This window comes from Amphiprion ocellaris, chromosome 2 (assembly GCF_022539595.1).
Source record: "Amphiprion ocellaris isolate individual 3 ecotype Okinawa chromosome 2, ASM2253959v1, whole genome shotgun sequence".
In the NCBI taxonomy this organism is placed as follows: domain Eukaryota; kingdom Metazoa; phylum Chordata; class Actinopteri; family Pomacentridae; genus Amphiprion; species Amphiprion ocellaris.
Window position 1 is genome coordinate 2,114,871 of NC_072767.1, and position 27,984 is coordinate 2,142,854.

The following is a 27,984-nucleotide window of genomic DNA, read 5'->3' on the forward strand; positions in this document are numbered from 1 at the left end:
TTATATTTATGTTGCACAATTACCACCTTCCTTCAACCAAATTAGATGAATCTGCTTTTAAATGCTCTTTACATGCTCCATCTTGGAGCAGCTTGGTCCCCATCTAACCATTAAATATGGTGCTACTGAACACTGATTTCCAAGAAAATGTTGACGCATTTTGTCTTCCATATATTCTAATATGCATGCTGCTTTGGTTCACTTCACCCACATCCAAAAACAGTAACACAGATACTATTTTTTTTTTTTTTTTTTTTTTTTTTTTGGATTTGGGGGATTTTAGAACTTGTTCAATTGTAATTTTTCAATGCTTTCAAGACAACAAACTGCACTTCTGTATTTTGGACAAACTGACCTGTTGTCTGGTTTCGGAGAACAAATGTTAAACTTCATTCTGGATGATTAACTTCACAAGAACGCTGAGCGAAACCAGTGGTACCATCCACAGCTTGTTACAGAATGCAAGTGTATTGACCTTGTAGAATTTTTACTTTGCATCATTTCAATAAAAAATTGCAATGGAATGAAGATAACAATGTGTCTGCCAAGAACATTTTGAAATCTTGATGCTGCAGTAGTTTCAATTAAATGGTCTCTTTGCTGCCCCAAAGGGTAAAAGTTGCTTCCTGCAGCACTACAGACAAAATATGTTGTCTAAAATCTTATCAACATTTTACAAAGCCCCTTCTTCTTACTTTCTGCTTTTGAAGGAATCTGTGGAGCATCATTGGAATTTGTACAATAAGAGTATTTTAATCAGCATTTCTGTCGGTCTACATATAGAATAATCTTATTTTCCACATTCAAAGGAATCTGTGCAATTTATACATACAAAATCTGTACAATATCAACAATTCTTACAATATGCATGTTTTATTTTACTATTTTGTACTGCTTTCCCTACATTTTTGCACTATCATCTCTCCTGTTGCAAATGTCCCTGCTGTGGGATTAATATAGGCTTATTTTATCTTAGGTCTTGCAGTTCTTTGACAAAATATGTCTCAAATCTTATTACCAAACGATTTACAAAGCCCCAGTGTAATTCTATCATCATATTAAATGGATCTGAACAAAACCGGAACACTTGAATGTGGATTATATCTTTATTTAAAATCCGCTGGTTTGAAGACTATAGATAGAAATCTATAGGCTACACAAAAAGCACACACACAACATGAACCACAGCCACAAGTCAACATCTATTTTTTTTAAAAAGCAGCCATTCTAAGACACTAAACCGATAAAAGCGCAACAACAGCCACAACAATAGCTGAGAACCTTGGATTCCAAAAGGGAGGAATCAAAAATACCGAAATATTTCTACATCCTCATTGGTGCCATGAGCCCGACTGCACCGATGATTTAGACGTAGAAGGCAGGGGAGGGAAACTTCGCTGCAACTAGTTCCAGCTGTTTCTGGTTGTAAAAGTGTGTTTTAAATGTGTGGAAGTCCCTCAGGAGTAGAGTTCACCATGGGATACCCCACACTCCACCCCTTTAAGTAGGCTGCCTTTAGCCCCAGATCAGCTCTGGAGCCTCACAATCACTACCAGGTGAGATCCCCTCATAGCCTTCCTGTCTCTCCTGTACTTCTAAGGCCTTCTTTATCAAGTCTGTGGTCTGTCTGATGTATCGTCAGTCCTCCAGGGGTCTGCATGCTCTACATGAACTGTACAGGAGAACACACTGCCCAAATTAACCCCATCTATCATCACAGGAAGGAGGGCAAAAGGGACGTGGATCAATCTTTGAAGTGGGAACGGAGATGTTGTGTTACCAGCTTCAAAAACACAGTCAGTGCATGTAACTCTTTATCATTACAACAGCCCTTTAAAAAGCCCTGCCAAGGCATCTGGCTTATGTTCGAAACCTGGAACTGGATCCATCTGTGTGGTATGGGCCATGGCACGCCGTCCAGGTGAAGTTAAAACTTACCTACACGTGAAATAAAAAACACACAAGCTCTTATATATACATATATATGTACACACATCCTTCACGAAACATAGCATTAGAGGATACAGTAATTGTGGCTCATAGTGGCAAGCAGGGGTAATTGCACAAAAACCTTAACAGAGCTTTCCAGCCTCATAAAAGTCAATAATAATTGTTGTTTTTGCATTTAAAATAAATTAAAAACACCATTTTCAAAATGGTTGTCTCCTCCTTCTTTGATTATTACTTTGTGAAATAAAACATTGCAATAAATGTGAAAAAAAGAGAAAAATAAAAAGATAGAGGGCAAAATTTCTTAATATTTCATTGGCATTATAGTAGTGGTATAACATGGGAAGTCCAGCAGAAATTAAAGCTATTTGTATCAATGGTTTCTACCTCTGCAGGCCTTTTCACACAGGGGGAATCTAAATCAACTAAACAATTACATTTTAGGGAAGCAGAACTGTTGCTGACCCAGTTCAGACATAAAGTCAGCCAGTTTCAGACGGTGGCCTCATTCAGTGATCATCAGTTTAATGAATAAGTACTGGGAGTTAAAAACCAACCAAGGTTGTTCAAATGTGTGAGTCACCACAAACTCCAAACCTGTAGAGTCGCTTTAAAAACATTCTGTTGTTTGTGGTGTGTAAACCCAGACCTGTTCAGAAGTGTGACTCAGTGTTCTTGTTTGTCGTGTTGGTTCAGCTGATATTTAACTCCTTTCAATGGTCTGCTGCTGATGTTTTAGCTCGAGATACAAAATGAACTCGGAAAGTCCTCTGGTGTGAAGCCAGTTTAAGGTGCATTGAAATGAAGCTAATCATTCATGTCTTCACCAGCCTGCAAAAACATTCTTGCCTCAACATTCTTACTTTTTCTGTAATCACTGCTGGCAAATTGGGTAAACTATATGAAGAAATAAGAAAAACAACACATACCAAAAAAATGTTAAAGCTCCATTAAGCGACATATTAACAATAAAAATAACATTGGAAATGGAACAGTTGTTAGCTCTGCCAATCCCACTGTGAATCAAGATATTTGTATTTTCAGGCATTTTTAGGTTGTTATACACTCAAAAAAGTACAACTTAATTAAATATATGGTTGCAAGTTTAAGAAAAAGGTCTAATTTGTTGATTTACACACAGCTTTTAAGTTGTAAACATTATTTTGAAGGGTTGCGCTGACATAATAATGTAGGTAACTGCGTCAACTCAATATTGTGTGTAGTTTCAATTCAAATTTCTGCATTAGTTGAATTAGCACAGAATTCAAGTTGAGATAGCTTAATGAAATTGGCTTGAGAAGTTTGAATTTAGGATTTTGAAGTTTACTCACCTGTCTGAACACACCTGTGCAAATTAAAAAATCAAAACCTTTTGATTTTAGAGAAAAAGCTAATTCCAGGAACTAAATGGAGTTTGATGATTGAACATATTTTTTCAGTATGTGTCCTAAGTCAAAAACATTGCTGCAAATTCTTGTAGTATTTGTTTCAGTTGTGATTAAACGTTATTTATTTTAGAGTGTAGTTGTTATCACCTCATTTAGCTGAACTTCAACCACTTTAATGACCCATTTGTACAAAACAAGAAACAGATTATGTGCTTACTGCAAAACGTGGAGCCCAAGTGATGAGAAAGTAGAACAAACACAGAAAAAAAAGACATTTTTCTCAGTAGATGGTGACTGAATTTCAAATGTACATTTGTCAGGTAGAAGAAAACTTTGTCTGCTAGGTGTAACTTGCTAGCTAACACACTAGCCACAAGTATTTAACAAGCCAATAGCATGTTGTAGCTTCGTTGCAGTGGATTTGGAGTCTTTCGCTTAATGCAGCTTTAAGCACGTACACTTTAACATCAACAATGATGTCTTCAAAACAACATGCTCCTTCCTCTCTTACAGGAGAGAAGGAGGTCATCATGGCGTCTTTGAGAGGCGACTGGATGCAGCCTCCTCGGTCAGTCCAGTGGAGCAGGAGGGGGTAAGTGAGTGGTTGAACAGAGGGAGGGAGCCGGGGAATGAAAGCTAATGACCAAACCCCTCAGCTTTTACTCCTTTCAAACAGAAATACAAAAAGGATTGACTGATTGCTGAACTCGCTAAAGTCCGAGGCCAGGAGGCGGCCTGCAGAGTCGGGACCGCAGACGACCCAGGTTAACTAAACACTGCTGACTGCACAATCAGGAAGTGAAGCCGCTGGATTATCACACAGGTTTGAGGGTCTGCAGGCCTTTGAGCCCCAAAGCGTCAGTCCTGCTATCACACAGTGCCAGGAGTGTGGTGGTAGTTGTAATGGTTGCTGTGCTCCGAGTCTGCAATCTGAAGGCTGGGCTTCCTCTCCGGCTCCTCGCTATCGGCTGCGTCTGACCTCGTGCAACGTGGAGGACGCTTCTTAAAGAAATCCGACACGAGGCGCACCTGCACAGGAGAGGAACATTTTTTTTTAAATGGAGAGCAGACTGATATTTTTCCCACAGAGATCTGAGCGTAAACACGTAGAGGATATAGAGGAGGTAAGGGCAGGGCTGGAAACTGTGATTACATGTGTCTGGAGAGGTCCATGCACAGCTGCTATGTGACACAGTAACACTTAGAAAGTCAGGCACATCTGAGAGGAACACACAGCGAGCAGCACAACCCCTGCAGGCCATAAAACACGATGCCCAGGAGGGTCTCTAATTGCTCATAGCACTGCCAAGGCCAAAGGCATGGGCTCAGATCCCAATTAATCATACACGCACACACACACACACACACACACACGTACACATGAACACACACCAGAGTTTCCATAAAGCAGTGCTGACAGTGGTTCAATCAAAACAGGGAAGTGGCCAAACAATAAAGAAGCCCAGCTGGATGAGGTGAGTCGAGTGGACTTACTGCCTGGGAAGCTGCCAGCTGTGAATGTGGAGGTTTGTATCAGGCCTCAGTAAGCTGCCGTCACACTTCTCTCTACCTCATACTGGCTGTTTCTAAAGATCTGAACCTTGAAAATTAAATAAAGCTGAAATATGGTGTCATCTGCTTTGAAGGAAGTAGAGATTTCCATTAAATGTCAGTCTTTATGTATGGACAGTCCCGCCTATATTTGCTTTTCCAAAAGTTAGAAACCACAGAAGTAAGAGTCAGAGTCAAGATGTCATCATGTATGAGCTGGAGGTAAATCACAAGAAATGAAATGTCAAAAAAAAAAAAAAAAAAAAAAACTTTGTCAGCTTTATTTCTCAAAATAGGAAAGTGTCAAATTTTCACTCTGGTGCAACATCAGTGGATTTGAACTTGTGTGTTATGGATACCTGGTACATTTAAAATACTTGTTTTGATGTTTTTCTTTTTGGTTGATCCAGTTTGGACATAAAGGATCCCATTCCTATCACTTATTAAATGCATGGCTACAGATTTAGATACACATTTTAAGTTGCAGACATTATTTTGATGGGTTGTACTGACATTATAATGGTGGTTAGCTCAATACTGTGTGTAGTTTGAACTCAAATCTCTGCATTAGTTGAATTAAACCTTATTTAAAGTGGAGGTAACTTAATGAAACAGGAATGAGAAAGTGGCCATTGTTTTCCTGTATAGAATAGAATCTGTGCAATATCAGTTTTGCAAGTAGATAACCAATTTTCACTTCACTTCAGGAGTTAACACAATATAATTCTTTTACTATTAATTACACTGTATACTCAAATTTAATTTTTTTTTAGAGAATACACATTTTACTTTTCATGCTATATTTTTTCTACTTATCTTTATATTTTTAGGATATATTTTTCTGCTTATGTTTATAAAGTAGACTTTGAATGGGAGAAACTGTAACGTAAGCAATGATCCTCAAGGATCAATGAAGTATTTCTGATTCTATTAATAGAATAATCTGTGCAACATCAGTGTTTTTTCTACATCCAGAACAACCTTGTTCAATATTGCTATTTTACACAGTCAAAGGAATCTGTGCAATATCTATACTAATGATTTACATATTTAGGAGTGCTACTGTATGCAGTGTACTGTAGCAGTGCTACTGTATGTTTGTTGATTTTTTTTTTTTTCAAATTTTCTACTGATTTTCCTGAATTGCTGCTGCAAATTTTCCCACTCTGGGATTAATAAATGCTCATGTTCTTATCTTAATGTGAGTCTTTTAGCTAAAAGCTGCTTGTGTCCACACTATCTCAGTATAAATGGTCAAAGTTGACATAAATTTCCGAGCATTTCCAGTTTTCAGGCACTTTTGAGTTGCAACTGACTTGAAACAAGCTACTCAAAGGACCCATTCCGTTCATTTAAATAAATGCATGGCAGGTGATTTGGAAACGTTTTATGTTGCGAACACTACTCTGATGGGTTGCATTGAGATGATGATGTTGATAATTTTGTGAACTCAATATTATGTGTAATTTAAACTCAAATTTGTGCTATAGTTGAAGTGAAACTTAATTTAAATGGAGGTAACGTAATGAAAGCGGCATAAGGAGTGGCTGTTTTTTCCTATTTATAATAGAATCTGTGCTATATCAGTTTTTTATATTAGTATTTTCTGCTTGTGTTTTTTACATTAGTATTTTCTGCTTGTGTTTTTTTATATTAGTATTTTCTGCTTGTGTTGATATATACATAGAATAGCCTTATGTAATGTTGTTATTTTACATATTCAAAGGAATCTGTACAATTTCTACATACAGAATCTGTACAATATCAACAGGACTTATGTAAAATTCTTGCTTATTTGTTTTTTTCAACAAATTTTTCTGTGCTATCTTGTTTGCTGCTGCTAATACAGGCTTATTTGATCCACACTATCTCAAATAATGTTGTAAATTTCAGATTATCCTCTATTCACTGTGATGTGTGTAACCCAGGACTTGATACAGGCTTAAAGAGGCTTCATCTGGTTGAAGTACAGACTGTCCGGTGGGAGTTTCATGCAGGAATCATTAACCGTTGCGGTGTTTTCTTTGAAACGTGTCGTCTTGGAGACTCACATTGAGTACGGCAACAAGCGCTCCCTGCAGCAGCCCCACCAGCACGTCGCTCCAGTGGTGCTTGTAATCAGAGACTCGGGTGTAACCCACGTACACCGCGAAGGCCACCAGGAAGAACTGGATGGTGGGTCGGAGGAGTCTGGCCCACTTAGCCGCCAGTCTCGCCTGCACATAAAGCTGTGGTGGGAAGCGGAGCACCAAAAAAAATTAAAAAAGGAAAAAGATGCTGTTAGAAGTTGTATGTAATCTGTGTGACATTACGTCATACAGAGGCAATGGAGCACTCAAGTTCCTGTCATCTCTGTATTTTTTACATAAATTTCCTTCTGTTCTGTCACGTTTTTCTACCTCAGTCCAAACACCAAACACAAAAAAGCCAATCTGTTTGTAGTGTGACTTTGTGCCTCAGTGTGAAACCAGCGGCTGCTTCGCCTCAAATTGGATTTACCTGTAAAAAGGTGTTGAGTACGAATCGAATTTATGCCCACTATGAACTGAAACTCCCTTTTTTTTTACTTGAAAGCTGTAGATGCCAAAAAAATATGAACCTGGCAACAGTACAAACTTCTCTAAGCTTCTGCTGCCGTTGAAGGTGCAAAAATTGGCATCAAACTGCAGCTGCCTGCCACACTCAACACACTCCTTCAGCACAGACTGGATGTCACAGCTTACTTGCTTGGTGAAAACACCGAGCACAGACCCAAAACCACCGACAGGAATGGACACTAGCTGGAGATATTCTGTCTTTTTTCTTTGCACAGAAGAAAAACCCTGCTGCTTTGCTTGGAAAACACTGTCTAGCACCCGCTGCCTGGCTTTTAGCACAAAGAGATGAGGCCAAGCGTAATGAACTGGAGAGGCCTGGGAGACAGAACACAGCACTCGCTTTGCCTTCATCACTGCTGGGAAAAAGTCTGCGGAGGCCTCCAGATCATCCTCTCACTATCCATATCCTCCCTCTGAACTCCTGCCTTGTTCTTCTATGTCTGCAGGCACAAACCAACTCTGTGGGCCTTTTCTGCTTCTCAACAATTAGCCCTTGAGTGCATGTCGTCAGATGAGCTCATCTGGGGGCTGTTACGCCCGATTCACATATCTTTTTTTTTTTTTGCATTTTTACTGTACATTGAGATGCATACATTGTGCACATTGTGTTCATTTTAGAGTCTCTTGAGGGTTTTGTGCTGTACTTACTGCCAGGAATAGCATACAGTACATCCCAAAAGAGGAGTGTCCAGAGTAGAAGGACAACCTGCAGAAAAAGGCACACGATGGTCAAACAATGTTGCATCACTATTGTATAAAATAAGTAAGGAATTACATTTTCCAGCTGCACATCCTTTCTCAATCTTCCATCAGGATAGTATTAGATCTAACCTCTTTGATGAGAGGTGAAGCATCTTATAAACACTAAACAAAAGAAGTCTAGTTCCTTTTTACTGAAGCTGTTAAAAAAATTATTTAGATTTTTTCAATCCTTCATATACATTTTTTTCTTTCAAATATTGTCAAATATCTGTACAATAATGGTATTTTTGCTGATTTAAAAGAGTAAAAAATTGGGTAATTTTACAATTAATTGTTAAAATTTTTAAAAAAAAACATTTATAAAAATACAGATATTTCACATGAACATTATTTACAGTTTTGGTTTTTTTAACAGTTAACATGCAAATACTATTGTTTCTATACAATTTTATTAATTAATATCTGTATTTTAGCAGAAAAAGGAAAATCTGTTAAATAACAGTGAATTGCAAGAAATGAAAATAAAATTTGATAAACTGTTTAAAAACATTCGTTTTTTAAAGCAAATATCTGTAAATTAATGATATTTTTGGCTGAAATAATCATTAATTAACTAAATACAGAAAAAGAATGGAATTTTATGGTCACACATTGTAAAAGAACAGATCACAATGCTATGTGTAAAAATACAGAAATATATTTTTTATGTGGACATTTTTGGCTTGTTATCTCTACAGTTAAAATGTAAAGTAATATTTTTCTTTTGCTAGTTAATATTGCAATATAACAAAAACTGGAGAAATCTGTAAAATAACAGTTTACAAAATCAAATCCTTAATTTACACAATCTACCTTTAAAATATTGGCAAGTATCTGTAAATTAATAGTATTTTTAGCTGATTTATATACAGCAAAACAATGTAATTTTAAGGCCACACACTGTAAAAGAACAAATTAATTTTACAAGTAAAAATACATACAGAAAAATATATTTTTGGTGGACATTACTTAGTTTTTTTTTTAGTTAACATGTAAAATAGTATATAATTTATATATATATATATATATATATATATATATATATATATATATATATATATATATATATATACACACACACACACGCACGCACACACCCACGCACGCAGGCACGCACGCACGCACACACACACACATTTTTCCTTTGCTAGTTAATGATTCCAAATAACAAACACAGGGGAAAATTAGTAAAATAACAGTTAAAATATCTAATCCTAAACATACATGATTCATCTTTAAAATATTGGCAAATATCTGTAAAACAATGGTATTTTTATGATGTAAATGCAGTAAAAAAAAAAGGGGGGTAACTTTACAGTCAAATATTGCAAAAAAAAACAACAAAAAAAACAACAAAACAGCAAATTACCATTTATAAAATTACAGACTTTTGATGTAGATATTATTAACAGTTTTGGACACTCGTTATTACTGTTAACGTAAATTAATATGTTAACATCAGTAAATGCTTCACAGAATTACAGCTTTAAACAGAACATTTTCTCCTCCTACCTGGATTCTGTGACGTCCTGAGGCTTGCCGGTGCAGTTGATCACCTGCATGTATCCTGTGCAGACCTTCGGGGAGCAAACGGACATGAAGTTGGGTCTCGGGCGTCCGATGGTGAACTTGGCGAGGTCGGTGAGCGACTGGCTGACCGCTGCTCCAAACAGGAAGGTGCCAACTACCTTGTAGAGAGCAGCTACGTACTGGTTGAAGTCGGAATTAGAGTAAATCCTCTTGCTGTAGACCAGATAAGCTTCTCCAGAGGAGATCTGAGGAAAAGCAAAAGGAGATTTTATTTTACTTTTTTGCACCATTACAAGAGAATTACTCACACATCAACACATTACTCATTTCCTAAAGGGCAGTTATTAACTCAGCAAACAGAGCGTGAAGCTGTGAATGAGTAACGTCGTGTAAAAACCATAAAAAGCAAACTGAGGTGAGAAGAAATAAAACTCTGCAGGGGAAGGCGCTTTGACTGATGCTCTGTGTTGAAACTTACAATGATGACAGTGCAGGAGATGGTGACGGCGGCCAGCATGCCGTGGGTGATGGTGTCTGGTTTTACAGGATACTTGATGCTCTCATCATCGCAGTAAATCCCCCGCTGATAGGGTTTGAACACGATGGTCATAATGATGAAGGGCAGCGCCGCTGGAGGGGAGAACAGTTGGATTTAGTCACACTTTTCACTGTATTTTGTGAAACTGACTAAAGCCAAAAAATAAAAATCCCATAAAAAAACTGAAAACTTGACAGAAAAAAAATATGTTTAAGAACAGTGAAATACTGTAATGTTCAAAAATTGCAACAAAAAAAATGTTGAAAATAATGGCAAATATCTTAAAAAAAAAAAAAAAAAAAAGGTTTTTAGTGCATTTAAATGCAGTGAAACAATGTAGTTTTAAATTACTATTTGTAAAAAAAATTTTTAAAAAATGCAGATTTTTGATAGGGACATGATGCACACTTTTGGCCTTTTTTGTTTTTTAAAAAAAATGTAACGGTAAATGTACATATTTGCATATGATTTTACAAGATATTATGTAATATATAATTTAACGAAACAGGGAAATTCTGTAAAATAAAAGTTACGAATTATTTATTATTTTTCAGTCCTTAATATACACGATTCATCTTTCAAATAACAGAAAATATCAGTAAAATAACAATTTTTTTGCTGATTTAAATACAGTAAAACAGTGTAATTTTATGGTTGCACATTGTAAAAGAAATTACCATCCCTAAAAATTCCTATTTTTGATGTGAATTTTAGCATTTAAATCAAGATTACAAGAAATCTGTGATTTAAAAATCTTCTTTCATTCCTTAATATGCAATTTTTTTTCTTTTAAATAAATTTTATATAACAAATATCTGGACAAAAAAAGTATTTTTACCAAAATAAATACAGTAAAAATAGGGTATTGTCCCATTCATGAAAATACAGAATTTTAATGTGAACATTCTTTATAGTTAGCTCAGCATTTTTTCTACTTTCATTTTTTTGTTTATACAGTCAACATGAAAGTGAAGGTTTTTTTTCCCCTGTGATTTAATGAGTTTTATGCCCACAAAAATCTTTTTTCATTCCTTAACACATACATTTTTTTTTCGTTCTGGAAATATTTGTAAAATAATAGTATTTTTACCAAAATAAATACAGTAAAAATAGGATATTGTCCCATTTATGAAAAATGGGGTATTGTAACATTTACAGAAACACAGATTTTTAACGTGGACATTGTTTACAGCTTTGGACAGGATTTTATTTAGATTTAGCATTTAATTAATATTTTTTGTGTTGTGATTTTACTAGTTATCTGCAATTCAAAACTGTTAGAAAACATTCATTTCTTACAGAGCAGAGTTTGGTCGCTGCTACACTCATGACTAAATGGAGCAAGTTTGAGGCTGATTCATGGTAACAGACTTCCATACTGAAGAAAAAAATGCTGTGTAATAACAAATTTGTCTATTTGTCTACTGGTGTTCAGACATTACATCACTTCCTAAGCTGGGAAGTGAAAATGTTTTTTTAAGGACAGATAAATTGTTTTTGCTCTCTGGACCCTGAGTTCTAAAATCACAATGATGAAAACAACCCACAAGGAGTAAAACATTTTGGTTGTCGGTTTAGGGACGCACAGCGAGGAATTACAAAAACAAACAGTGGGAAATTGTTCCAAAATCACACATCACACACATATCCATGAGTGTAGAAACACTTCCAGGACTGTACACGGATTACTGCAGACACAACACACACAGCTGCATGGCTTTTAAATGATGTGGCTGCATGCAAAAATAAGACCAAATATAGCCGCTGAAGGCTGCAGAGAGTCCTTGAGATGTTTGGAAACATGCATCCGAAGACCACAAACTCACCTTCATCCTCCCTCTCTCCAACACACACACACACACACACACACACACACACACACACACACACACACACACACAAATCCTTGAATTTTAGGAGACATTTTTATTAGGAGCTTATTTCGACAAATCGAGGTCAGTTCATTTTGCAGATAAAGTTTGATATTTCTCTTTAACCCTCCCAAATCCCCAAACTTGCTGGTGGGTTTGAATGGATAAAGAATTGATTAAACAAACAAAACATTTATTAGTCAGCAATGGTTAAAAAATAAACCAAAGAATTTTTGAAGTACTCATCTGTGATAGGAAACCAAATCTATGCTTAAAAATTGTGATTTTGCTGTAAAAATCACTTTATTCTACATGTTGCATTTAAAAATTTGCTAAAAAGAAATCATTTGCTCCAATAAAATTTTGCAAAAACTAAAAAATTCTTTGCTTTTGTTTGCAACCGTGAAGCTATGACTGACTCAGTTGCCACCAACAGTTCTGGAACAAAAATTCAGAGAACTGCAAGCTGTGTTCACACCGAACAGACTGGAGACAAAGACTGAAAAAAACGGAAAGCTTAAGTGGTAAAATATCTGTAATATGTATGGACACCTTTTTTTTTCCTCCAGTACTGGAAACACCTGTGGGAACACAAGTTGTTTATATTAATTGCTGTTTTCTTTTACATTTTTTAAATGAATAATCTAAGCAATTCAACTTAGTTTTTTCTTTTTTTCTATACTGCACACAAGAGATATTTGAGTTCTCGATACTTCCAGCCACGGTTGTGCTGTTTTACATAGAGGTGCAGGATTTTATGTTGCAGTGAAAAATGAACCCATAGTGAAGAAAAATGGGAGTAAAAAATGTCCATAAACTGCTTTGGGTTCAAAGCGTCCGTAAATGGACAGCAGAAAAGTGAAAATGTTGCTGGAGTGACTCGAGAAGTTACTTTAAAACTTCTTTTCTGCTTCTCACTATTAAAATCTCTTGCAAATCTGTGCTTAACTCCCATTTCAGAGCAACAGTGGGAAGTCTGACTCCAGGCAGATACATTATGTGGGAGAAAGGTCTCATCTGCACAACTGAAAAGCCACAGTTGATTCCTCCAGCCTCGGGCTCTTCGGCTGCAAGGCTGAAGTGGAGAGTGCATGAACTAGAACTACAAAAAAATCATTAGAAATTATCCAGCTATTCAGTGGGCTCGTTAATATTGTTGGGAGTGCAGTAAAATCGAAAAGGTTTATTATATTAGCTTCACAAATGTAAGGACTTAGTAGCTTTTGTCCATCACATGTCACTGTAAGTTCTACTTCTGAAGGTTTCGGTGTATCTGTCAAAGGAAAAGACTGTTTATCGTCATATCTGATGCTCATTAGAGCAGTCAGGGTAAATTATTAACTGACAAACTGCAGAAAATAATGGTGAAGTTGCAGCCCTGGTGAGGAATGTCCTCCACCCTGATATCCACGATCCACAGCAGGCGCACAGACGCTCTCAGGGCCACTATGGAAACGCCGAGCAGCTGCACAGTAAATGCAAGAAAAACAGGCCCGCAAAAGTGCACTCACCAATCCTATTACATTTCTGTGTAAATGTGCCCCTCCCATTCTTCTAACGAAAAATGTCTGCAGCTGACATAATTCCAGGAGGACGTCCAGCGAGACTGACTGATGAGAGACCACGAAGACTGAGACTGAAAAGAAAATACACAACTGGAAGGTGGATCGGGAATCGGCTGACGTGAACTTTCTGTAACAACGTACTGAATTCCACCTCGTATGATGCAAATGGAACAACAGTCTACTGTAAATGTATGAATGATGTCAAAAAAAAGCAAAATTCAAAGCTTTTATGACACTAAAATCTCAGTCTGAAGGCAGAGAATCATTGATTAAAATGCAAAATGTATAATAAACCACCAATAAACAGATTCAAGTTCTCAAAAAAGAGCCACAAACAATGTAGAACACGACACAGTGCTTCTGTCCGATACATCCAAGATAGCGTGACACGAGTCTAGACATTGTTTATCGACATGCCAACTGCACACATGTTCCTCACAGACACCATGAAGACAAAAGAGTCTTATTGGCTCAGTGAGGAAAAGGCAGCAGCAAAACAGAAGCTTTGTGTTTCAGAGCAGAATAAACAATAGAGCTCAATCGGATAAACATGCGATTGCACATCGACTCCTGGTAACCCGACCTTGGAGGAGTCGGGTTTAGACTCAGCAGACAAGGAAGGAAAAAACAACTACTAGCTCCAACATGCGCTAAAATCTATGACATTTAAAAATGCACTGAATCACAACTCCCAGCTTATTATAATATTTAAGAGATGACTGAGATAAAAGGCATCTGTCTCACCACACAGACAGGTGTCAACAGCTTTACACTAAACAACAGAAAACCTGAAATGCAGAAGATCCTGGGAACATCAATGAATAAACACTCAGTGAAGACAAGGATGTTTCACCTGTTTGAAACCAGTTTCTGCCTCTTTTGTGCCTTTAGCAAAGTGATTAAATTGAGCGATTAATTGGCCCCAATTCTGTTTCTACGTTAAGCTAAAACAACCTACTTCATACGTAGAGTCCATGTATGAATAGCTTCATCCAGCTACACACCAGAAAGTAAATAGTCCGTTATTAATTCAGCACATTTAAAGAAACAGCACTTGTGCAAAACTGCTTTCCAGTAGCCCAACAAGTTTAAATAGTGAGGCTAAGACTCCACAGTGTTATTTGTGGTGTGAAATGACCAAAGTAATTTCAGTATTAAGGATTAAAACCCAACAAAATAATAGAAAATTCAACTTTACCTGACTATAATAGATATTAAGGCCACGACCCAACAGGAATATTAGCCAGCCTAATGTAGAATTTAACTAAATAAAATACAACTTTACCTGATTTACCTGATAATAATAAATAGAAAGGCTAAGGCCCTACTGTATTCTTAGACTGACTAATGCAGAACTTCAGTTTCGACCCTACAAAAAGTATAAACACAATATTACGTGAATATAATAAATGTAAAGCATAAGGCCCAACAGTTCCTGCTGTTTTAACCCCACAAAAATACACATGAAAACTCAACAAATCCAGCAAGCCTCATTTTCATTCTATTTTTATGTGTATTATTTTGATAAAAGCACATATTCCAAAATAGATAACCATCATTTTCACCAAAACATGCAAGAAACCTTTATCAGCCAACATCTACTTGATACATCTAGTTTACCTTTTTCTCCCATTTCTCAGCCATCAGCAAAGTGCTTTTTTGGTAGAAAAATAAGATTGATGTAGCCCAACAAGCTTAAATATTGTGGTTAAGACTCTTCACTGTCATTTGCGGTGTGAAATTACCAGAGTAATTTCAAATTTAAGGACTAAAACCCAACAAAAATAATACAAAATACAACTTTACCTGACTGTAATAGATATTAAGACTAGAACCCTATAGTAATATTAGCCTGACTATTGTAGAATTTAGGTTTTGACATTTAAAAAACTACATAAAATACAACTTTACCTGATTTACCTGACCATAATAAATACAAAGGCTAAGGCCCTACTGTATTCTTAGCCTGACTAATGTACAACTTAGGTTTTTACCGTACAAAAAGTATATAAATACAATATTACATGAATATAATAAATGTAAAAGCTAAGGCCCTACAGTTCCTGTTGTTTTAACCCCACAAAAATATAAATGAAAACCCAACAAATCCAAGCATTCCCTGGATTCCAGATGAACAAGCCTTGTTGTATTTTATTTTTATGTGTATTATTTTGATGAAAGCACATGTTCCAAAATGTTGAAGCATTATTTCCACCAAAACATGCAGGAACCGTTCATTTTTTTACCACTATTTTTAGAGGCAATTTTATCAAGGGCATCTAGTTTACCTCTTTCTCCCATTTCCCTGCCCTCAGCAGCTGGATGACACCTGTCCCCACATGGCAGATTCCCACCAACCACAACATCAGCTCCAAACACCAGTTTGCCCATCTACCAGCCACGTCAGGACGTCGTAAACCGGGATTACCAAGTCTCATTCTGACACATTTTTCCTCTGTACCGCGAAAATCCTGTTTGCGACGACCACAGCACAGTAAGTAGTGTCTTGTATTTAACTAACATCCTGTCTGAGGCGCTGCAGGGGAGCAGCCTGATATGGATTTACTGATGTGGCTTCTGGGTGGCAGCTTCTGCATCTGTATCCTGCATCCTGCTTCCAGCTGGCAAAGAGATGGAGCAAACTGTCAGGGAACAACTGCTGCTTTTCTTCTCCTGCGACTCGGTGACAAATGGTTGGACTCAAATCAAACAAGACCGAGTGTCATTACAAGAGTTATTATTGCGATTACTGCTCCAGTGTTCCTATGTATTCCAGAAACGGGTCAAATTATTGCTTTAAAAATTTTTCAAAAAGCATCGAAAGAGAACACGACTTGGAACTTCAGCCACCACAATGCCAAGTTTTCTCAAAATATTGTTTTAAACACATCCAGACCCTGACAGAGATTAACTCAGCTTGTCAAATACCTCAAGACATTATTTAAAAACATTATATCTGAGTGTTTGCACTGCCAGACATGAAAACAAATTTCGTCCCATCGAGCCGAAGGGGGTGAATCCACAAAATCTGTTTCCACTCGACACGTTTCCCCAGCCAACACCAACTTTTTATGCTTTCATTTCACATTAAAAACAAGCAGGAACTGCAAACAAAGCTAAAAAGAAAGATTGCTCGAGCAGATACTAACACCAAGCTGTAATGGTTTGTGTGAAACTGGCCTGGACACAGTCTGAGGAGGGCTCGTTGACTTTATGCAGCATGGTGAATGTCACTTTAAAGCAGCAGAATGGCATAATTACTTCTACGCTGGAGTCACATGGTATTATTACTTTCAAACTGCTTTATGAAGCTTTTAACACTCGCCAGAGCAGAGCCATTAATCACAGCAAAGCCACAGAAAAATTAAGGACAAGTGCCAGCTGCTAATGAAATACTCTTCTGTGGAACAAGCCCACAAAATTGATTTTGCATATTCATCATGAATATCACAGCGCAGACTGTCACATGCAGGTATCTGGTTAGCCGTATGCTAATAGTTCTTACGCTTTTTTTAATGCTTTCTAAATCCTCTTAACCAAACATGGATTTTGCCACAAAGTTTATTGACTGAGTGAAGTCAGTCGAGGCACTTGGCCTTGAATAACCCCCGGCTGGCTTGTAAAGAAGTATTAATTTTTCATTTCTGTGCACTAATTCAGCCGACTCTTGACTTCAAGGTTGCGAGTTGTAAATTTCGAGTTTGGAAGAGGGCAAAAAAGGCCAAAAAGTAATGATGTAAAGCATCTGGACTGGTGAAAAAACGAACGGTGCGTCTCATATATGCAAGAAACAAACCAGTCAGTCTCTTGAAAAGCAGACACAGATGAAAATAGACCCCATCGGCACACAAAATAGGCCTCCAGCAAACCACCAGACAACCCCACAACCCAAACTGACATTTGCTCCGGAGCTGCCTCCACTTCAAGGCTGAGCAGCGCCTCGCAGTTTATTCAGAAAACCAAAGAACATACACAAGATTATATAGAATGTGGAGCTTCCTGTTTAGGATGCAGGAGAAGCTTCTTTCTGGACACCTGCTTGGACGGACTGACAACTGTTTGGGAATGTGGCCAGGAAGCTAATCTTCAGCTGCAAAGTCAGAAATCTCCAACCGGGAGCCCGTCTGAAGTTGGAGAATGCAGCCTTCCAGGAACTTTTAAAAGGCTTTGGTTCCACTCTGTGAAGGTTAAAGCTCCTCATTTACCTGCCACAGTGTCACCTCCTGCTGAAATGGGTATTAGAGTGACACAAAGCTACATAAAGACAAAAATAGTGTGTCAAGAGGAGCGTCAGAGCATTAATCGACACCCTGCAGAGAAACAAAGATCCACTGTGTGGAGATTTTTCCTTTCCTCCACTGCTGATTCACATCCTCCATTCTAGTTTTTCCTCTCTTATTCAGTCATTCATTCTTCCCTCTGTCACTCTGCCGATCACAGCGTCCTCCCACACACTTCTTCCCTCTGTTGTAAATATAGAGGCCTGGATGGGTGCTGCTTTATTTAGCTGGCAGATGTGCAATTATGCAGGACCACAATCGCACTCTGGGGCCCGAGACTCGAGGCTTGTCACATCCTCTCTCTGCCCGTTTGCTTTTTCTTTTTCCCTCCCTCGGTGTCTGCTTTTCCCCTTCTGTCCTTCTCCTGTTCTTTCCACTACCGAAAGGTCGCCACCTCGAGTCAAAGTGTCGTGTTCGTGTGGAAGTCGAGGGAAACATCACACCTACTCGCCCTGGTTTCTCTGACAGAACCTGCTGCACCTGCAAAACCATGTGGACGAACAATTATTTCACCCCCTTCCCCAGTTTGAAAAACATACAGTCTGGGTTTTCTTTTGCATACTTTAAAGGTGTGTATAGTGCGTTCTCGTGCCCCTCGGCTGCCCTGATTCGTCTAAAAGTTTCCTTCAGGGTCACAGCTGGAACATTTACTTTTGAATCTAATTTCTTCCACTTTGGTTTGTCTTTAAAAGCATGAAGGTCACTCAGCAAGTCCAGTTTTTCACTGCTTTCCATCGATTTTTTTCCTCGTTCGGCTCTTGTTTCATGTCACCTTGCAGCTATACTTCTTTACTTTTTATCTCTTTAGTCATTTAATCCATTTTTTCATTATGCTGCAGACACTTTTTTCTTCCACTTTAAACATGTTTTGCACAGTGCATCAACACAGGTGATGTTCCAGATCTTTAAAAGTGGCCTCGCAGTAAGAAAACATCCCAACGCTCCCTCTTTCTGACTGTCTCACCCCAAGCCGGACTGACTAATGTGGAAGGTATGTGCTGAGCCTACAACCTTCTGCTGGCGTTGGCCTCTGGAATTCTAATTCACATGAGGAACGCCCAACTTCACCAGTCACACCAAATCCTGCTGCCGCTGTGGCCCATTCTTTATTTGTAATCCCACTGTTTCACTTCGTCCATCATTTACGCATGCTTAGCTTCAAGCAGAGCAGAAGGAGACGGGTGGCAGGCCAGGTCTGAGCGAGTGGTGGGAGAGAAGCTAAATCTGGGCTGGAAATCAAAGAGTGTGGGGTTTGGAGGGGATCAAAGAAAGGAGGCCACACAGGTTTCAACCACAAAGATCAGCAGGAGGAGTCAGAAGTCAGACTGATGTGTTCAGTTGTAATGAATGGCTCTGACCTTCTGCTAAAGTTTACTAAAAGGTGTCGCTGAGTGTTACAATTCTGCCAGCTTCACTGGACTTAACTATCATATATGCTCTATATATATTTTACGGTGCTATTTTGTGTATTATATAAGTGTTTTTGAAGGGAAAAAAGTGTGCTACACTGTAAAAAAAATTCTATAAAAATTAATAAATAAATAAGACTAATAATAATAAAAGGAATAATATATAAACTGTGAAAATGACAGAAAATATTTGTAAGATGATAAGATGTTTAGCTGCTTTAAATGCAGTATATCTGTGTAATTTTGAGCCATTCATTGTAAAAGAATGAATTAGTACTTGTAAAAAGACATTGTTTTTAATGTAGACATTATTTAGACTTTTTTTTTTTTTAGTTAACATGGATATGCTGTGATTTTAATGGGGATTATCTGTAAAAACAAAAAGGGCTAAAAAAAATTGACTTAGTAATTTTTCAGCACCTAATATACATATTTTTTTTCTTTCAAATAACAGCAAATATCTGTAAAATACACATTTTTTTGCTAACTTAAATACAGTAAAAATAGTGTCATTTTATGGTCAAAAGATAAAAAGAAGAAATAACCATTTGTAAAAATACAGATTTTTTTATGTGGACATTACATACAGCATTTATTTAACTTTTAAATTAAAAGTAAACATTTAAATTAAATTACGTTTCCCAGAGATTATAATAGTTTTTATCTGTGATTGAACAAAACAGGGAAAATCTGCAAAATAATAAAAATTAATTATTAAATTTTTTTTGTCCTGAGCATATGTATTTTTCTTTCAAATAACAGCAGGTATCTGTAAAATAATGATATTTTTGCTGATTTAAATATAGTAAAAATAGTGTCATTTTATGTTCAAACACTGTAAAAGTTTTAGCATTTGCTTTTCAATTTTGTTTTGTGCAGTCAACATGTAAATTATGACTTTTTACTGTGATTTAACAAAATCTGTAAAACCACAGTAAAAAAAATACTATGACTTTTGTACTTAAATGAACGTTTTATTTAAAGAACATAACGAAAGAAAAAGGTGCTTGGGGTAATTTAGAAGTGTCGACACATTGTTTGTCCAGCAGAGGGCGCTCTAATGCTGACAGCATCATCTGCAGCACATGTAGTAGAGAAGGAATCACAGCTCAGCAGCTTCTGTATGGAGTCAAGTGGTGTCTTCACAGTAAGTTGTTACCTATTTTGTAAAACACACAATTCTCCCTTTTAATTGAACTTTAATATATAGAGATGTATTCATTAAAATTACAAGTTTAATGTGGTTTCCACCCGAACAACAGACTCACTTCAGGGCGTGGCCAACTACATACTGTACATGAAATACTTGCAGTTCCACAATTGCAACAGAGCAATCAAAACTAATTAGAAAACCAGGAAAAACAACAACAAAGAAAGCAGCTTCATATTTCTCAGAGAAAAGTCCCCGTTTGTTAAAAGGGCTCCAGTTTCCATGACACAGCTCTCCTGAGGAAAACCATTCCCATCAAGCGTCTTCACTGCCTTCCTCTGAGAACTCAGGACAATCACTCTTCCCAACAAAACCACATGAGAGGCTGAGCTCCCAGGAGACACTGCAGCACGGCGGCAAACCCCGAGCAACAACCGGCGAGGAACACAACATGGAGACACTTACATGTAATCACAGAGCAATGAGATGAAAATAATGAAAGGAAATACGCAGAAACTCTGATAGTTTTCCTGCTGTGGAACGCTGGGAGCAAATTCTATTGTATCAGGTGATGTCAGTCGATCACTAAAGAAAATAACAAAGAATCTGACATTTATGTGCAGCAGGGCAATGACAAATTATTGTTGTTTAGACGTGAGCTGGAGGAAGACGCTGGCAAATCCAGAGACTGCCTCATTTTACATACACTGCAAAAAACAAATATTTTTAACTGCTATGTTTTTATAATTATTTACTATTTCACCATTTTCCCCGTTTTGATAAATAACAGACAATAAATAGCACAAGCACCGAGAGAAATATCAATTTAAATATTAACTGTATATTGTCCATGACAAAAGTCTGCATGTTTATGAATGGTATCTTATTTTTTTTGTTTGTTTTTTTTACAGTGTTTGGCCATAAAATTGAATGAAAAAAGACATTATTTTACAGATATTGGCCATTATTTGAAAGAAAACGTGTGCATATTAAGTGGAAACCATTTTAAAAAATGGCTGTTGTTTTAAAGAATTTCCCTGTTTTGTTAAATTACTGATAATTTATTGAAATCACAGAAAACAAGCATTAATTTACACGAATGGGTACAGATACTAAACTGGTGTCCTCTTTCAAGAAAATGGGAACAGCTCTTTGAGACGACAGTAGAAAGTTTTTCTTTTATGTGCGATTCTGTAATTGAAGATATAATAGAAGTTCAAACAGGTTTGTCCCAGCAGCACAACAAAGAGCGAACCCATGGAAAAACAAGCGTGCTACACCGATGCCTCACCTCAAGGCCATTTCAGTCTCACACTACTCGGAACATGTGGGACATTACTCATAACTCACAGCTAATTGCCATCATTTCGCCTACAGCAGACTCTTCCACAACCTACTACACCTGCAGAGCCGCTCCGCTGAATGCAAACTGTGGGCAGGGAGAGGTTAAACCCGGTCTTTCTTCTCTGAGCTCGGAGCCAACACCCACCTTCTATTTGTGCTGAGCGTAGACTTACAGACAGAGGGGGAGGGAGGCATAAAAGCAGAGAAAGAATAGAGAAGAAGAAGAAGAAGAAGAAGGGAGGCCGAGAGCTCCCAGTGAATGACAAATTCAAGAGCTAAGCAGATATTTGAACAGCACAAGCAGCTCAAACGTCCCCACAAAAGATCCGACACGGTTTTTAGGTACAAACAAGGCAGATTTTGAGCAGGAAGAAAGCAGAAAACAACCCGACAGGCAGCCGTTTAGCACAAGATTTACAAATGAATGTGTTCAGTGATTGTTATTCATTGTAAAGAAGATAGAGGACAGAACATCCTTTCATATGAATGCTAGTTTGACCTGGGCACGGCAGGGCATGAGTGGCTGATAATGTACCAAACAAACTCCTGTTTTATTGCACCCTGTAAATCACTTACTGGAAAATTACAGTGAAATACTGTAAATGTGAAATGTGGTTAGAAGCATTCTACAGTATTTCTACAGTGTCACAGTAGTAATTTACATAAAAACTTCATTTATGTATGGATGACATTATTTTGCAGTAGAATATAAGATTTACTTTTTTATTACTGTAACTACACTATGAAAAATGTGCCAAATTACAGTAAAATAGGATTTTAATGTATTTCTACAGTGTCACAGCTGTAATTTACTTAAAATGTTATTTACTGTATATTTCATTACTGTATTCTGCAGTAGAATATAAGATTTATTGTTTAATACTGTGACTACAGTGATAAATTTGTAAAATTACATAAAAATAGCATTTTACTGTATTTTTACAGTATTATGTAAAGAGTTAATTATTGTAAAACTGATTACAGTACTGTCCTGTAGAATACAAGGGTTTACTGTTTAATACTGTAACTAGACTTTCTAATAATATACTGCAATTATACTGTAATCAACATTAACTGTAACAGTAGTTACAGTAGGTAAAACACACCACTCTTCCCTGAAAATGTATAAGCATCACTGTGAATTGCAGACATACAACACAAATAATGTGTCTTTGACATTAATGATTCAGAATTGAGACCTAATATGTTAAAAACCAAGGAAAAATAATATAACTTCATATAAAAAAAGAGAAAACTAGTAAAAATGTCTGATCTCAGGGCATTTATGTACATTTGTCAACATTATCCTCTGCAACCTAAATCAAATTGGTACTCTACACGGTGCTTTGCAAGCTGTTCTAATGTTAAAAAATTAAAAATGTTATGTTCAGTAGACATTAATGTTTATAGTGGCCTGTTGTTAATGTTCATTTTTGGTTGGAGCTCCAAAAATGCATCAGATTTTACAGTTTTTAACTTTATTTTAGAAAAACAGCACATTGCTGGTAGAATTTATCTGTATCTTAAAGTAAATAATTACAGTAAAGACTTTAATGTTAATGTTATACTCCAAATGAACTGTAGTTAGCTGTAAATTATGATATTGTCCTCTTTGAATATGTACAAACACTGCTGGGAATTGCAGACATATACAATAAATAACAATGTGTCTTCATATCTACTAACTCTAAAAATACTTTAAAACACATAAAACTAAAACAGTAAGGGAAGAATACAAGTTTTATTTTTTTGAATTGTGAACATTTGTGATGGCGGTGAAGTATAACAAACTGTATTCTGTTAAATATACACTACATACCAGGAAAAAAACTTAGCTGAACAACTGAATTTAACTTTACAAAGCAGTAAATTGCTCATCTCAGGGCACCAGCTGTAGAAATCAAGTTGCTAGTCTAAGCAGCATTTCCAAAATGTAGCACAAAATTAACAATTTGTTCAGTTCACACTGTTGTTTACAGCTACAGAAGCCTGCTGTTGATGCTATTTCTTGTTTTTGGCTCAAAAAAGCATTAAAATTTACAGCATTTTGCTAAAATGTACAATCTGGCTGTATTTTTTTTACACCAAATAGAGTGTTTATGCGGTTTGGATATTTTGTTTTTACAAAAGAAATCCCTTCAGTTAAAACAGAGTGAGCAGAAAACCTGGAGAACATAACAACAGATGTTGATTTGAGAGGAAGGATGATATATTTGTGGGATTTCTTTAGTTCATTACAGGAAATGTAAATAATCCTGAAATGCAGACAGAACCCAACTCAAACCTGTGTTTCCCTCTGGGCTAATGGTCAGCATAATTACAAGCTCCATCATGCCGTTATTACATGGTTGGTTCAACCTCAGACAAGCTTGGGGTTGACTTGACAATTATTTGGGTGAGTGACGTGGGTGGCAGCAGGGAAGGGTGAGGCTGAAAGGGTGGGATGCAGCCATGCAGACCTGACCGACCGACCCAGCCCGGACGCTAATCCCAGACTTGTGACAGCGAAATGGCGAGGCTTATCAACTTCAGCAGTCTGTGGATGTTCCCACAGATGGAAAAAAAAACAGCCCTAAGCTCTGAAAAGCTGGAGGTGGGGAGGGGTCTGGACGCCTTGATGCTCTATCTCCATCCTCCTCCACGAGTTCAGACACAACACGGGACGAGCACAGCGATGGAAAACCGAACCGTGACGCAGCAGAAGACAGAAAAAACCGACGTCCCACCACAGTGGTACATTCCACATACTCACATTATCACTGCGGCCACATCTGAGGGTGTTGCTGAGGACATCGCACATTTGTTGTTGCTTTTTGTGTTGCTAAATGTTTTTGTCAGAAGATTATCACTGTGTCTATGGAAGACCATAGGTGTCATATAAATAATTACACCGCATTATGATTTATTAGGGAGAAACTACATTTAAAAGCTGTAGACACGTCTTGTTCAGTGTGGGTGTTTTTTAACAATCCTGTCTTAATTTGATTTACATAGCAGTGGATTCATGTATTTGTTTCTATATTCTTTTATCGTGTGGCAATGTTCTTATGTAAGACAGTTTTTTTTTCTCCCCATAACTTTTGAAGTGCAATAACAAGTTACATAATTTTTATATACAATACTAAACTCTGTGTTTCTTCTACACTTTGGGGAGAAATAGCCACCATAAAAAAAGATTTAAAAAATCTAGAAATGAATCAGTCTTTCACATAAAGACTGAATGATTTTTAAAACCTTTATTCTACTATTGTACCTTTTGTCTTGATTCTTACTAGGCTTTATTTTTATCTAACTGCAGTAATAAGTGAGTTTCCTCAATAAAAGACCCAAAAAGATGATCTTCTCTTATAATAATCTACTTTATGTATTTAAAAATCTATCAAATATGAAAGATGACTTGTGATTTAATCTATTTATGTATTGATTTGTGAATTTAGTTGTAATACACATATCTTTCAGTCCTGTAATACTGACCAAGTTAATATCAATTAATGGATTGTGTCATAAATAATTACAACACCACTGATCCTCCATACATCACATCCTGTTCACTTCCATTCACTAAAGACTAAAAGCAAATGACAAACTGTATGATTCACTTGTCAACAGCTCATTACTTGTTCATTGTTAAAGATGGGAGGAGACTAAATCTAATACAGGGATGATGTTATATAGTCACTGCAGCTATGGAGAAGAAAAGAAGAGACATACTGTTCCCTGAAAAATGATTTCTGCCTCAAGTTAAACTCTAAACAACAATCTGTGGAGCACAAGTGGAGGTCACATGTCGAGAAAAGTGCACTGTGGGAAGTGGGAACATTCTTCTGAGAATTCCTGGCAGACAAAATATTGCAGAAAATGAGGAATAAGCTGGGCGCACACATGCATATCAGATTTCCATAAACAAACATTCAGCTTCCTGAGACTCTGTAAAGTTCTGCAGAAAGTTCTCAGTGAGCAGAGCACCCTGAGAGGAAGATGAGAGGGAGGTTTCCTCTTAATGTTTTCAGATTTCATGTCGGGTTGGACAATAATCCAGCACGAATCCCGCATAAATAAACTGCAATGTGGAAATCTAGTTTTGCTCAACGTGCCATGTGAAGAGAAACTGAGGTAAAAACTGCTTGTATCCAGATTAAAAACAGGATTAAAGGTGCAAACAAACAAGCAATGAGTTTCTGAGTTGGTGTCATGAGTGCAAAACACACAAACACATGGAGCAGCTTTGAATAATCTGCTTCCAACACAAATAAGTGACACTTGCTGACAACACTGAGGTGGAATTCTTAGATAAGAGGAAGATTTCTGCTGACGCACGGTTTGGAACTGAGTGTCCACAACTTACCAACCAAGACACACAGCACATCCATCAGCACGAACAGCTTCCTCTTCCTCAGGTCCTTCATTTTTCTCTCCGTTCACTTCCTTCCTTTAAAATAATGACTGGGGGGAAAAACTATGGGAAAGAACTTCTACTTTTTGAAGGAGTCCATCGGCGTTCGCTCGCTTTGGAATAAACGCGCAGTCTATGCAAACAAGCTGGTAACCTGCACAACGAGTTCTTCCGGGATCCTCTGCTCTACCTGTGCTGCTGACAGCAGAGGTGTGTTTAAACTTTCTTTCAACCGACAGCGGATCAAAAGTTACGCAGCGCTTCTAAAGTCGAGCGCCTCCGTTGCGCACATTACTGCTGTTTGGTACCAAAGGAAAAATCAAGACGACAGAGATCCTCCGGGTCCAGAGCAGCTGCAGGATTGAGGAGAATCCAGTAGAAACTCCTTTTTCAGTGCTGACACCACGCCACCGCCGCTGGTCCCTCCTCCCGACTTCCTCGTCTGGCTCCTCTCCGGCGGATCTGATCATCGCAGGCTCGAAGCTTTTACGCACAGAAAACCTCTCAGCGGTTGGCTCGACCTTTCTCTCCGGGACTTTGCAAATTAACTTTTTATGTCATTTGAGTTGAGAAGTGTCGAAGACTGCGAGGATCAGAGCAGGAGGAGGAGTTAAGTCAGGTCAGAAATACCTCTGAGGAGAGAAGGAAAGAAAAAGAAGGGAGAGAAGAAGAAGTCACATCCTGAAAATAAGATGCGTCTCTGCAACACAGGAGGCTGCAGTTTCAGGACCGTTGTTTTTAATAATAACCTCACACACTGTGGAGGTTAATTCTAGTACTACTTTATGTACAAATTGTTGCAGTTTTAAAGGTTTATTCCACCCAAATATACTTTAAGTTGTCTTTAGTATGTTTTTAAAGGGTACTTCCATCAAAAATACAAATATTTGTAGTTTTAAGAGTGTATTCCGCACAAACAGTACTTTCTAATGGGCCAGTTACGATTTTAAAGGTGAATTCCATCAAAAAAAATACTACTTTATGTGCAAATATTTGTAGTTCTAAAGGTTTATTCCACCTAAAAGGTACTGCCCAACAAACAAGTTATGGTTTCAAAGGTGAATTTCATCAAAAATACTATTTTACGTACACATATTTGCTCCATCTAAATAGTACTTTGTAGGCAACAGTTCTGTTTTTTAAAGGTGGTGAAAGGGGAATTCCATTAAAAATACAGCTTTATGTACAGATATTTGTAGTTTCAAGAGTTTGCTCCACACAAATAGTACTTTCAAATGGACCAGTTATGGTTTAAAGGGTGAATTCAATCAAAAATGCTACTTTATGTAAAAATATTTGTAGTTTTAAAGGTTTATTTCACTCCAGCAGTACTTTCCAGCTGACAAGCGATGGTTTTAAAGGTTAATTCCATTAAAAATATTACTTTAAGCACAGATATTTGTGGTTTTTAAGTTTTTTTTCCAACAAGGTAGTACTTTTTAACTAAAGTCATGATTTTAAACGTTGATTCCATCAAAAATATTACTTTAAATGCAAATATTTGTGGTATTAAAGGTTTATTCCACCCAAAAATAGTTTCTTAAGAACATGTTATGGATTTAAAGTGTTTAAAGTAGTATTTTTCCATTAAAAATATTACTTTAAGGGCTAATATTCATAGTTTTAAAGGTTTATTCAACCCGAATTGTACCTTGTAACTAGCAAGTTTTGGTTTTA

The 27,984-nt window shown here is 37.2% G+C and overlaps 1 protein-coding gene across 1 annotated transcript; it reads right to left on the reverse strand.

Annotated features, from left to right (window-relative positions):
* Positions 1–1,092: 1,092 nt before the first annotated feature.
* plpp2b (phospholipid phosphatase 2b) lies at positions 1,093–26,751 on the reverse strand. The gene is made up of 6 exons (XM_023277793.3): positions 26,260–26,751; positions 10,236–10,387; positions 9,740–10,002; positions 8,135–8,192; positions 6,941–7,117; positions 1,093–4,367 (listed from the first exon to the last, which is right to left on the reverse strand). The coding sequence occupies exons 1-6, from the start codon at positions 26,318–26,320 to the stop codon at positions 4,209–4,211; spliced, it is 870 nt and encodes a 289-aa protein (XP_023133561.1). The 5' UTR covers positions 26,321–26,751; the 3' UTR covers positions 1,093–4,208.
* Between the last annotated feature and the right edge of the window lie 1,233 nt (positions 26,752–27,984).

Bases quoted from the DNA above. Each gene is read 5' to 3' on its own strand.
- plpp2b (XM_023277793.3), bottom strand. From the start codon at position 26,320: ATGAAGGACCTGAGGAAGAGGAAGCTGTTCGTGCTGATGGATGTGCTG. The intron at 10,388-26,259 runs GTAAGTTGTGGA...TCTCCCCTCCAG, and splicing joins TGTGCTGTGTGTCTTGGTTG to CGGCGCTGCCCTTCATCATT. The intron at 4,368-6,940 runs GTGAGTCTCCAA...TCTCCTGTGCAG, and splicing joins CGCTTGTTGCCGTACTCAAT to GTGCGCCTCGTGTCGGATTT.